This window comes from Paramormyrops kingsleyae, chromosome 17 (genome assembly GCF_048594095.1).
Source record: "Paramormyrops kingsleyae isolate MSU_618 chromosome 17, PKINGS_0.4, whole genome shotgun sequence".
In the NCBI taxonomy this organism is placed as follows: Eukaryota; Metazoa; Chordata; class Actinopteri; order Osteoglossiformes; family Mormyridae; genus Paramormyrops; species Paramormyrops kingsleyae.
In genome coordinates this window covers 24,218,304-24,231,027 of record NC_132813.1, presented here as the reverse complement: position 1 = coordinate 24,231,027, position 12,724 = coordinate 24,218,304, and the positions used below count along the sequence as shown (strand labels likewise).

The window sequence follows — 12,724 nt, the reverse complement described above, 5'->3', positions numbered from 1 at the left end:
AGAGAAACTAACTTTGTAAAGCAATGTTAACTGGTCAATTCATCATTTTTTTGTTTGTCCAACTAATGACAACCAATCATTACCAGAATACAAAAATATCACAGATATTTGGCACCTTTGGTAACACCCTTTAAAAAGGCTGTTACTTAGAGATCATCCAGTCTGTTAAAAAAATAATTTAAGTAACTGTTCCATTTTTTCTAAGGTGGGTAAAAAAAGTGCAATAAACAGAATAAATGGCAGCAGACAAAATCTTGAATTTTTTTAGATGAATATTTTCTTTCTTCTTAACTATTATATATTTATCTTTGAACAACTCTCTTATTCAGAGTCATGGGGGTGGGTTGCAGCCCATCAAACCAGCACAGATCACATGACTGAGGTACACCATGGATGGGATGCCAGTCCAACAAAGAACACATATACACTCACCTAAAGGATTATTAGGAACACCTGTTAAATTTCTCATTAATGCAATTATCTAATCAACCAATCACATGGCAGTTGCTTCAATGCATTTATGGGTGTGGTAATGGTCAAGACAATCTCCTGAACTCCAAATTGAATGTCAGAATGGGACAGAAAGGTGATTTAAGCAATTTTGAGCGTGGCATGGTTGTTGGTGCCAGACGGGCCGGTCTGAGTATTTCACAATCTGCTCAGTTACTGGGATTTTCACGCACAACCATTTCTAGGGTTTACAAAGAATGGTGTGCAAAGGGAAAAACATCCAGTATGCGGCAGTCCTGTGGGCAAAAATGCCTTGTTGATGCTAGAGGTCAGAGGAGAATGGGCCGACTGATTCAAGCTGATAGAAGAGCAACTTTGACTGAAATAACCACTCGTTACAACCGAGGTATGCAGCAAAGCATTTGTGAAGCCACAACACAAACAACCTTGAGGCGGATGGGCTACAACAGCAGAAGAACCCCACCGGGTACCACTCATCTCCACTACAAATAGGAAAAAGAGGCTACAATTTGCACGAGCTCACCAAAATTGGACAGTTGAAGACTGGAAAAATGTTGCCTGGTCTGATGAGTCTCGATTTCTGTTGAGACATTCAAATGGTAGAGTCAGAATTTGGCGTAAACAGAATGAGAACATGGATCCATCATGCCTTGTTACCACTGTGCGGGCTGGTGGTGGTGGTGTAATGGTGTGGGGGATGTTTTCTTGGCACACTTTAGGCCCCTTAGTGCCAACTGGGCATCGTTTAAATGCCACGGCCTACCTGAGCATTGTTTCTGACCATGTCCATCCCTTTATGACCACCATGTACCCATCCTCTGATGGCTACTTCCAGCAGGATAATGCACCATGTCACAAAGCTCAAATCATTTCAAATTGGTTTCTTGAACATGACAATGAGTTCACTGTACTACAGTCACCAGATCTCAACCCAATAGAGCATCTTTGGGATGTGGTGGAACGGGAGCTTCGTGCCCTGGATGTGCATCCCACAAATCTCCATCAACTGCAAGATGCTATCCTATCAATATGGGCAAACATTTCTAAAGAATGCTTTCAGCACCTTGTTGAATCAATGCCACGTAGAATTAAGGCAGTTCTGAAGGCGAAAGGGGGTCAAACACCGTATTAGTATGGTGTTCCTAATAATCCTTTAGGTGAGTGTATACACACTATGCAATTTAGAGACACCCCACTTAGCCTAAATGCAACTGGAGTACCCGGAAGAAGCTCGTACAATGTGGGGAGCAGCTAATAATTCCACACACATATAGCAGAGAAGCAGTACCTTAGTGGTGTGAGGCAGCAGTATGATTCACTGAGTCACACTGTCACCATCTTACCAAGACAGTGTCTGTAACCTGACTTTTGTTCTTACTATCCTGGGTTTCAGGTGCCTCCATGAAACTGTCCTTGTAATCCTGTCACTGGGTAAAATGTGATGTGCGGATAGATAAACCATAATCAAAGTTTATTTATCAAATACACAACAGTAAAGCATACAGCAGTAAATGCAGGCCATTTACTAATGATACGTAAAAAAAAAAAGTATGTAAATAAAAGTAAAAAAAAAAAAAAAAGAAATTTGCAAAGTGTCCACATTAATAGCATAATCAGCTATTGAGTAGCCTTACTGGCTGAGGGCAGAACCTTAGAAGCTGTTATAGAGTCTGTTTGTCCCTGTGCTGAAGTTCCAGTACCATTTCCCTAATGGTAGGAGCAAAAACAGTTTGTGCCTGTGATGGCTGGCATCTTTGAAGATGGACCTGGTCAGAACATACAGACTCTACAAACACAGCAAGCAGGATTCAAACCCCCAATCACCTAGTCCAGGATAAGCAAGCAAGATGGATGGATGGATGGAATAAAGGAAAGTTAAGTTATTGTTCCATCAAAATCCTTCAAAAGTTCCATTTTACAAATCAATCAACGTTTTTAAGAAAGCCCCTGTTTGCACTTTCTCTTGCTTTGTACTACATAAGGAATCGAGTAATAAAGTTTATCATATGTTACCTCATCTTAAACTAAACAGAGACTTGTGTAAATTTGGTTATTTTAAGTTACTAGGGAAATGGCTCATCAATAAAATAAGAATAAGAATACAAAGAAGGTCTTTTTTATTTTATTTTTTTACAAAAAAATTGCACTTCGGAAATACTGTCTCTGAAAAATATACGCCTAATGGCTAATTGCTAATGGTTTTCTTGCTAACACACTTACGTCAGAGAGTATTTTGATAAAAGAGATCACTGTACTCCAGAGAAAAGTCTAAAATATACAGTATTTTATAGAATATAGTTAACAGAAACTGCTCTTCATTAACATACGAAGTATACGTACGTCTTTCCTTAATAATTAATATAGCCTACCTTATATATGAGGATTTCTTGTTTGATAAATATATATAAATATCTTGCATAATATGCGTTTATCGTACCGCAATATATGCAAACGAAAACAAAATTTATTCAACAAATGAATGTTCATAGTCATGATATAATTAAGCCTCTACCAAATCAAATGGCCAGCCGTAAACACGGCAACCCTCATCCCATCAAGACCTCAGATATGGGTAAAATTGCCAGAGGATTAGCTGAGAAAATAGTCCAGAGTTTTGGGAAATGGATGTATTACAAGCATATTACGAAACATTTATATAAATCAATGCTGGATTGTACTTTCTGTAAGTGAAGAGTTAAATGTGCAGCCTCCACCCACTCCTGCTAAAGGGTGACTGTGACGGAGGCAGGTGCTGATTCGAGTGCGGTGCATCTTCTCGGGATTTCTCGGCAAACGGGTGTGGTCGCCTTCGTTCTTTCTATTGCCATAGTATAAACAGAGAAATGTCTTATTCGTTTACATGAAAAAGACGTCAAAGGGATTTAAGATTTATTATCTTCTTTTTTACAATTTTCCCACCATTTTGTCATTTGTATTATGCATTCATTTCGCATGTAATTGTTGGAAGATTATCAAGCCGTGGGCAATTCTGCTTTTTGCAAGGGCTTTTGGAGGAACTCTTTTGTCTTAGAGGAACATTGTTTTTCCATCTCATATCCAAGATTCAAGGATCCATCTGTTCCTCGCTGGACGCATTCGATCGAAATACATTTCGTGCTATTGCTGTCGCGGCATACATGATTTAATACAGTCATTAGATATTTTCCACGGTAATAATGGCCTGGCCCTGCATTACCAGGGCATGTTGCATCAACCGTTTCTGGAGTGAGTTGGACAAAGGTGACATCGCTGTGCCTTTGGTGTTTACAAAATATTCCGATGTGACCGATGAGCAGCATTTCCATGTGCGGCACCAGCGAAAACAGCCGCATCCCCAGTCTCGACTGGCCATAGAAACACAGCCATCCCATAGTAATCGGGTAGGAGTAGCTGGTGCTTCAGCTGCTGCTGATGTTGCGCAATTGTTGAGCTCATCTGTAATGCGCCAGGACTTCAAAGCTTGGAAAGTCCGCCCGGAACGAAGCTGCAAGCCCAAGAACGAGTATCATCCGTCGCATACCCCTTTCAATAATGAGACGCAGTACCAGAAGGATTTCAAGCCTTGGCCGATTCCGAATAAGCGAGACCACCCTTGGATTCCCAAGCCTAGTGCGAGCAGCTTTGTGGCCAGTGACACAGAGCAAAGGTCTCGGTACGCCGGTCCTGCTGCGTCTGCGGAGGATGCCGGTGGTGTGGAGAAGAGCGAAATTACTGACAAGGTGCAGGAGAAGGAGATTAGAGAGAAAAAAAAGAAGCAAGGGAAGAAGTCACTTGAAAAGGTTAAAGCAGATGGCCTGCAACCTAGGGGTGAAGTTGTTGGGAGCAAAGGAAGGGCTGTGGCAGATGCACTGAACAGGCAGATAAAGGAGGAATTCACAGGAAGCTCGTATAGGTAAGTCGATGGTCCTATTTCTTCATTTACAGTAAAATAATGTCTGAGCCTCATTATTCATAAATTCTGACAGCGTAAAATAGACCACACGTTTTTTTACTATGCATATTAGCATCGAAATATAAACATAACCATTAAAATGTCTTAGGAAGAGTAACAGTACTCACAGATAGTCTTGGGACACTTGCTTAATTCTTGTAAAACTATTGCAAATGTATTGGTTTTATAACAAAAATACTTTTAAAATATTAAGTTATTCAGTAGTTTACATACACATACACTTTACAAACAATCGGCAGTTTTAAGTAAACCATTCGTTTCAAGTATAGTAATAAATTGAAATCCAAGTGTCAGTTTTGAGTTAAAAAGTCCATTGACAAGCAGGCTCACTAGGTGCAATAACTTTACACTAACATAAAACACCAAAGATTTGTGTTTGGTATCCTTTTGGGAGTTGATTACTACAATTGCAATTAATAGGAAATTGAATCAATCAACAACAAAAAAAATCATGACACTTAATGAAAAGAAAATGTCTGTACAGAAGACATATGCATGAACATTGAATGTCAGTGGACTTTTGTTATGAAATCTATAAATTTGCAACATTTTTATCAAATTAAGTAAGCATCAAGACTTTCTGTGAGAACTGTAATTTTACATATTTAATTAATATGTGACATCTAAGTCCTTCATTAGTTATTTACAGGAGATCAGACTGAGTAATACATTTAAAAATTTTATAATATATCCTGACATTCAAAATCTCTGGGGATCCTGACATTGAAAATTTCTTTAGATATCAGATATCTTCCATTATCATAATCTTTGACACCAAAGGCCTTAAGGATAATGCATAGTTGGGCTTTTAACTCTAGAGGAGCCCTGGAAAATAAGTAAGTGTGAATATTTTAGATGACACCTTATGCTTGTGGTTGTTTTTATATGATCTCTGTTTAATATGTCTGACATGAACAGCTTTTCAGGAATTATTGGCTCTTAATCAGTCATCAAAAAAGCTGTGATTCTTCCATATTTCTTGGCAAATCTAATATCGAACACAACATAGTTATTTATTTAGATATTAGAATTAGAATAATAATCTTAACAGTAATGTGTATCTTCCAACCACATCCAGAACAAGGTTGCTGGGGAGGCCTGGAGCACAGCACAGAAGGGCGGGGCACAGGCCTGAACTGCAGATTGGTCTCACCCAGACACTACAGACAGTTCAGAGATGTCATTTCACTTAACTGTTTGACTTTGGGCTGTGGGTGAAAACCCACACAGCCCAGCAAACTGCAGACACACAGAAATATAAGGCAATATAACCCACTACAGCACTCTAACAGTAACATCAGCAATTAATTATTCTGAAAGGTTATGAATCTCAGTTTTGCCCCTTTCCTTTGATGACAGACATTTTGAATGAAATACATTAAATTACAATGGGCTTTATGTGGGTTTCAGTAGCATGGAATCAAATGTACACGGATCAAAAATATTTTTTAAAAATTCAAGAAATCAAAATTTTGAAATTGGTGCAAGTTAGCACAAAATCCATTCAAGTAAGCAATGTGTTTCCATACTCTGAATGTTTAAACATCCTCAGCATCTCTCTCATTCTTGCTGCATAACTAGTCAGTCTTATCATGCATTTTGGCCTGGGTCCTATGCTGCCACTATCATTGCAAACGTAATTTGCATGTATCTTATGTCCCATTCTGAGTTATTCCCTGTCTTGAGCCCATAACTTCTGGGATAGGCTTTGGACCCCCAAGACCCTGCATAGGACAAGCAAGTACAGAAAATGGATGGATGTATGGATGCATGTATCTTGTTTAAAATGAAGCTGGTAGAGTTAGCACTGTCACCTCATACTTCTAGGCTGGTGGCTTTAAATATTGTGATGGAACTGTGTGCTCTGTCTCACGTGATTGCATGGTTCTCAAGTATCCCACTTTTTCTCCAGTCCACAGACCTGTGATTCATGTAAATTGCTGACTTTTATTTGCACTCAGTATTCAGTATATTGGTGTGCAGGAGTGGCCTGTGGTGGCTCATTGGTTAGATCTGTTCCTTACACTGCCAGAGTGTGTGGGGTTTTCAGGTTCTTGCCATATTGTGTTGGTATACTCTTGTTTCCCCTAGCAGTCAAAAGATCTCTAAAATCTTATAGGGTATTATTGTGTATGGTCCCTATGATGGACTGGCGTCCCATACAGGGTATACCACAGCCTTCTGTCTATACCCCGTCCCACAACCCAGACTAGGATAATAGGTTTGTGTATGGAAGGAAGTGTATACTATGGGGAATTTCTTTCTTTATACAAAGAATAGATCACTATATCACCTTGCCTATGGACATTGGTTTAAACTATGTTTTATTAAAGTAGTGAAACATATACATTATCATATTGGTGACATACTCTGTGAAGTTTGCGTATTATGGAATTTAGTTTGGCAAGTTACTCTAAGACAATGATACACCATGATGAATAATTTATTCTGCATTAACTATATGTATCCTATGACCCAGTACTGAATGGGCAGATGGATGGATGGATTAGATTAGATTAGTTTAGACTTTATTAATCCCACAATGGGGAAATTCTTTGAGAAACAGCAGCAATAATGAAAAAAGACAGTACAAAAAATGACAGGATCCATAGGATCAGCAAAAAAATAACAATACAGATAATAAAAACAATAGAAAAAAAATTCTAAAACTGTAAAAATATATAAGTAAAAATGTAAGAAAAAAAGAAACATATACACAATGCTAGGTATATGGATAACAGCTGCTGAAATATATATATATATATACATACATACATATACACACACACACACACACACACACATATACATATATATACACACATATGTACATATACAGGGATTATATATACTGATTATGTGGTCACTGCAGTGATGTGTTGTAAAGTCTAATAGCTGTGGGGAGGAATGATCGACGGAAGCGCTCCTTCTTGCACTGAGGGTGTAGCAGTCTTGTGCTGAAGGAGCTGCTCAGAGCCTCCACAGTGTGGTGCAGGGGGTGGGAGGAGTTATCCATAATGGATGACAGTTTTAGTATTATCCTTCTGTCCGCCACCTCCTCGATGGTGTCCAGTGTGCAGCCCAGGACAGAGCCAGCTTTCTTAACAAGCTTGTTAAGTTTTTTCCTGTCTCTGTCCGAGCTACTCCCTGCCCAGCACACAACAGCATAGAGAACTACTGAGGCCACTACCGTGTCATAAAAAGTCCGTAGGAGTTCTCTGCACACCCCGAAGGACCTCAGTCTCCTCAACAGGTGGAGGTGACTTTGGCCCTTCCTATACAGGGCAACTGTGTTTGTTGACCAGTCCATTGGATGGATGGATGGATGGATGGATGGATGGATTATATCTTAATTAAGTCAATGAAAATTGCGGTCCATTTGCAGTCCTGTAAGTAGCAACCATTATCTTGGCATCACACAAATCTCATGGCACACTACAAAAATTTAATGGTTTTATTTTTGGAGTCTTGGGAGGATTTCTTGATAGATTCCATGTTTTCTTATTGTGTATTTTTCTTACATCCATTTCTTTTTTTAAGGAATGAATTCAAAGCTTATGCTGACGTGAAGCCAGTGAGGCCGATAAAAGCCAAACCACAGTACGCCCCCCCAGTGGAAGAGAAGGCTAGCCTGGAGACCAGCTACAGCGCCACCTTTAGGGGGGAGCAAGTGCAGAACATACCCACTGACAACAAGATACAGGAGCATCGAAGGATACGCAGCTTGTACAGTGAGCCTGGCAAAGAACCCATTAAGGTGGGAGGAATGGGCTATGATCATATTCTTAGTGGCTGAAGATTGGGTCTGCTTACCAAACAAAATCAGTACATAATATAAAGCTAGTTTTTTGTTTTGTTTAGTAGCCTGCAGCAGTCTGTTGAGTATCATGGTCAAAAAGGCCATTAAAACCAGTTACATTGCTTTGCTATTATACTTTGTACACATTATACTTAGCTCTTTGAATGTATAAATTGTAAATAAACATTTTATTTTAAGTTAATCACAGTTTTCAGCTTTAAAGTCATCCCCCTTGCTTCCCCAGGCGGAGAGGCCAAGCACTCCTCATTCTAAACCAACGAAGACAACGACACCAAGCTGTAGTAAACCTGTAAAGAAAGGGAAAGAGAAGCAGCTGTCATCGGTGCGGAGTGCCAAGAAAAAGGAGGAGGATCCCAAGTCAGCACCCACAGAGAATGACAAAAAGAAAAGTAAAGAGATTAACAACAAACTTGCTGAAGCTAAAGAGTAATAGTACTGTAGTATCACTGTTATTTTTTGATGGGAAAAATGAACATCTTCTCTCTGCCTTCACTCTTATTTGCTTCTTAGTTTGTAGATATGATTGTTTTTATACTCATTCTGAATGTGGATGTAGTAGTGTCAGTTTTTCCACATCTATCCCATCATCACTGCATAGCATTTCAGTATTATACTCTAAGGAAGTTATTTGAGTTACCTTCTGTGTTGATGAATTTATGTTTTATTAAACCGGAAGTGATCAGGTGTAAGCAAACAGATACCAAGACACCAGTGGATATTTTAAAGACAGACCTTAAAATATAGAAAGTTTCTTTTATCTCATATATTATACAAAGTTTAGAAAGTTCTAAATTATTTTCATTAATTTTCTATTTAATTTGTACACATATTCAAGATTTTTAAAAAGGCATAGACAAGCCAAAGACAACTATACTGCCTGTGCAGTTATGCAATTAGTATAATTGTGTATTAGACTTGGACTGAAGAAAGCAAGACTGATTTAAAGACAAGGTAATTGTACCCAGTATCACGGAGTCATGAAACTCACAAGTATGGATCCAATTGCAGAATTTATTTTCCAAAATCCAAATTGCTATTGCAAAATCAAGTTAAACATTCATGCAAAAGTAGATCAGGTGTAGACAGAGTTTTGAGGTCAATTCAGAATCGTATAACTAGAGAAAAAGCACCCCTGTACTATAGCCTCCTGAGAAAAAAGTGTCCTTCAATTTTAGGTTATTTGTCTTTGGAGGAAATAAGACATCTTACAATTTAGATTTTTTCAACTTTATTTTTATTTTTAATTTCACAGCATGTCCTCTTTAGTGTACAACAGGAATAAATATGTTTCCTTACATCAGTGAAAAGATGCAAAAACAAAATGTCCGCTAAAATGGACATAAATGGATGGGTGGGGTCTCAGGAGGATAGAATTTAAAACCAAATCAAACACACAGCATGTAATTCACAAAAGAGAGACACGACTTTGCACTTAGGTGAGAGTCTCAAGGGTTTAAGTATTTGATTGTTAATTGCCCCTACAATCAGGAACAGGAGTGGTCCACCTAGTATTTTGGTGGGGGATTAGTAAGGATTTGAGGACTGGGGTGTTCTGTGTGATCAGGGGTCACATTTTATTTCATGGGCATTTAAGAAGTCTATGCAGTCTGTAGGCGTGAGATGTTATGTCCAGTCCGTACCACCATTAAAGTCAAGGGGCACTTGAGCACTTGAGCATCGGCACCAAACCTTAAAGGCAATATTGCATGAGTACTGCTTGGATACTGGGAATAGTTGACATGAACCGGTGCCCTTTGTTTTGTTTGCTGTTCATGAAACTCCGCAGGAGTCCATTTGGTTCAGTCCTGTGGAGTTGGTGTAGAGGCATACCATTCACAATCCTCTCAACTTATGGATGAAATTGTTTTTATCCCCTGATTTACTGCTGCAGACAAATGTTATAGATTTTAACAGTTCTATTCAAAAGTGCACACATACTGCAGTGACTATAGATGTGCTATAGCTAAAAAGTCTACTCTGCCACTCTTCTTTGCTCATCGTCCCTAATTTTAATTGTTCCTTCAAGCTAGATCTGATTGCTAGTGCTGTACAGGCTGGTACAGTTTTCCTGCAGGAAGGATAATTCAGAATACACTATCAGACTTGCTGTTTCTCTCGCAAGTTTGATAGACATTAGGGGCTTGTATTCTGAAGCTGGTTTTCTTGCTTAGCTGGTTAACTTGTCAGATTTAAGCTAGTCTGGGCTAGTTGTAAGGGAATGAAGATAAAGTTAATTTAAACTGGGGTACCTTAAATCTGATAAGTTATAGATATACGACTGCATACCAGTCTTTCCATTAGTGCACTTTTTCATTATTTTGTCTTTTTGTTTATGGGGTAACTGGGTAGAGGCATAATCCTCTGGTGGAGCTTGGCTAGTCAGAATCATAGCCTTGCTGCTGGCTGCTGATGTATACCCAGCATGCCCCAGAAGATTTGGGGTAGATATTAACCAGATATTGGCAAAACTCTGTTTTTGTACTATGATTTCAGGTATACTTCATTTACTGATGAATGGTAAAACTGATGTTAACTTCATTGGTGGGTTTTCTGGATTGCTTGCTTCACTAATTGTCTCCCTTTGGTCATCAGGGAAATTGTATCTAGCTGTGAAGGGAAGTCAATGTCTTATAATTGGAGCACCCTGTCCAATCAATCCAATCAGTGTTCAGCTTCCCCTATAAAAGCAGTGAAGTCCTTCTTGACAGGGACTGATGTTTTTGTACCCTTGCTATTTGCGCTGTTTTGGCCTAAGTCCTGTGCTGGGTATTGGCTGCCATTAAGGCTTCGTGTTGTTTGTTGGTTTAGGTGGCTAGCATTCGTGAGGCCTTGTTTCCACACTGCTGAACATTTGGAGTAGTGTATTCCTATGGTCTTAAGGAAAATGACAAGTAGACAATAATATGTAATAACACATTTTTATTTATTTAACTACCAACAGGACAGAAATGCCAGCAGCGACAAAAAACTGTCTAAATTGTAGTGTGAAATTAAAATTTCAAACAATTGACATTAGACAGCTAACAAAGATTTATGTGCATAAAATAGCTTAAAACTTAAAGTGACATGCAATCAAATGCTGCCTTTGGTTTTGGTTACGTATAACTAAGTTTGGAGGGAACCTAATTTTTCATACTGTCCAGATATTATAGCATAGTATATGCTATTTTGACAGGATGTTCAGAAGCAAACTATTCTAATATTCTGAAATATTGGTGATAAGAATCACCATTAAAGATTCTCAATCAAATCTAAACAGTCTGCAGTCAACCAGGCAGAGTTCCTTATATCTTCACATTCTTGTTGTAAATCATGCATTATTTCACTAATTTCTTGCTGCCTAGTTTCAGCCATTCTGTCCAGCTGAATAAATTCACAGAAGATTTTTTATTCTACATTAAGTGACAAGGGCCATTAGGCAAATGAGGAAATGCATGTTTGATGACTAATAGTAGCCTACAGAAATCTTCAAAAATTCTAACATGGTTTTTTGCCATTAAATATGTAATTATTTTTGAAATTTTAATTGATTAATGAAGTTCAACCTCCCAGGCCTAATCTGTACAGTTTATTTGCCGTGTAATTCTCCCCACTATTAAATCTAATAAGTGTTGAACCTCGTGTGTATGTGGGTTTCCTTCCCTTTTGGTTCTTTTGGTTGACTGGTTGTTGTGCCCTGCCTGCCCCTAGATTACTGGGGATGTAACAGGTGATATGACACCTAGTGTGCTATACTAATTTCCTTTCTTTTGCCCAATATCTGGTTTGTATTGCAGTGGTCAATGGAAGCTGCTATAGGTTTTTTTTATTAAAATTGTGTCCTATGTTTACATATTGATGTGTAATATAAAGGTGCTTTTTACTGATGTGACACTGTAGTCAGTCAGACTGTTCGTTTCCAATACAACTTGCTGTGTTGTATATGTGCAAGTGCACATCAATAGCACTGCTTAAAACCATTATTTATACTATGTATTACTGTTCTGGTCTTAATGCTGCTTTACAATAACACAAAATATGGTGCTGATATTTTTGTCTGTTTTTTATTTTAGGGCAAAGTGTCACCATGTTGAATGATTTCTGTATTGAAATTTTCATCTGTGCTATGGACAGGTTTTATGATGGGAACACTGGCCATTTTAATTATTTAAATTAGCACACTTATAAAAGAAAAACTCTCTCAGTTGTATGAAACACCAGTTTATGCTTCCTTCTGTTCATGCCACTCTTACGGGTTTTGAGTGACAGCATCCATTTTCTGAAACCACTTGCCCTATTCAGGATCACAGGGGCCCAGAGCCTATGGGCCCAAGGCAGGGAACAATCCTAGATGGGGTACTAACTCAACATAAGGATAATCACTCACACATGGATAATCATGGAACTCCAATTAGCCTTAACCCACCTTGGACTATGAGGGGAATCCAGCATACCCAGAAGAAACCCCACAATTACACAGGGAAACTCCACACACATGGAAT

At 38.6% G+C, this 12,724-nt stretch overlaps 1 protein-coding gene across 1 annotated transcript; it reads left to right on the top strand.

Moving 5' to 3' along the window:
* Positions 1 to 3,223: 3,223 nt before the first annotated feature.
* LOC111833647 (microtubule-associated protein 6 homolog) lies at positions 3,224 to 12,270 on the top strand. The gene is made up of 3 exons (XM_023792148.2): positions 3,224 to 4,363; positions 7,964 to 8,180; positions 8,467 to 12,270. Exons 1-3 carry the CDS (start codon positions 3,648 to 3,650, stop codon positions 8,671 to 8,673), a joined length of 1,140 nt encoding a protein of 379 aa, XP_023647916.1. The 5' UTR covers positions 3,224 to 3,647; the 3' UTR covers positions 8,674 to 12,270.
* Positions 12,271 to 12,724: the final 454 nt, after the last annotated feature.

What these genes read in the sequence shown, in the direction of transcription:
- LOC111833647 (XM_023792148.2), top strand. Translation starts at nt 3,648, where the DNA reads ATGGCCTGGCCCTGCATTACCAGGGCATGTTGCATCAACCGTTTCTGG. An exon ending in TTCACAGGAAGCTCGTATAG is followed by an intron (nt 4,364 to 7,963) that starts GTAAGTCGATGG and finishes TCTTTTTTTAAG; the next exon opens with GAATGAATTCAAAGCTTATG. An exon ending in CTGGCAAAGAACCCATTAAG is followed by an intron (nt 8,181 to 8,466) that starts GTGGGAGGAATG and finishes TTGCTTCCCCAG; the next exon opens with GCGGAGAGGCCAAGCACTCC.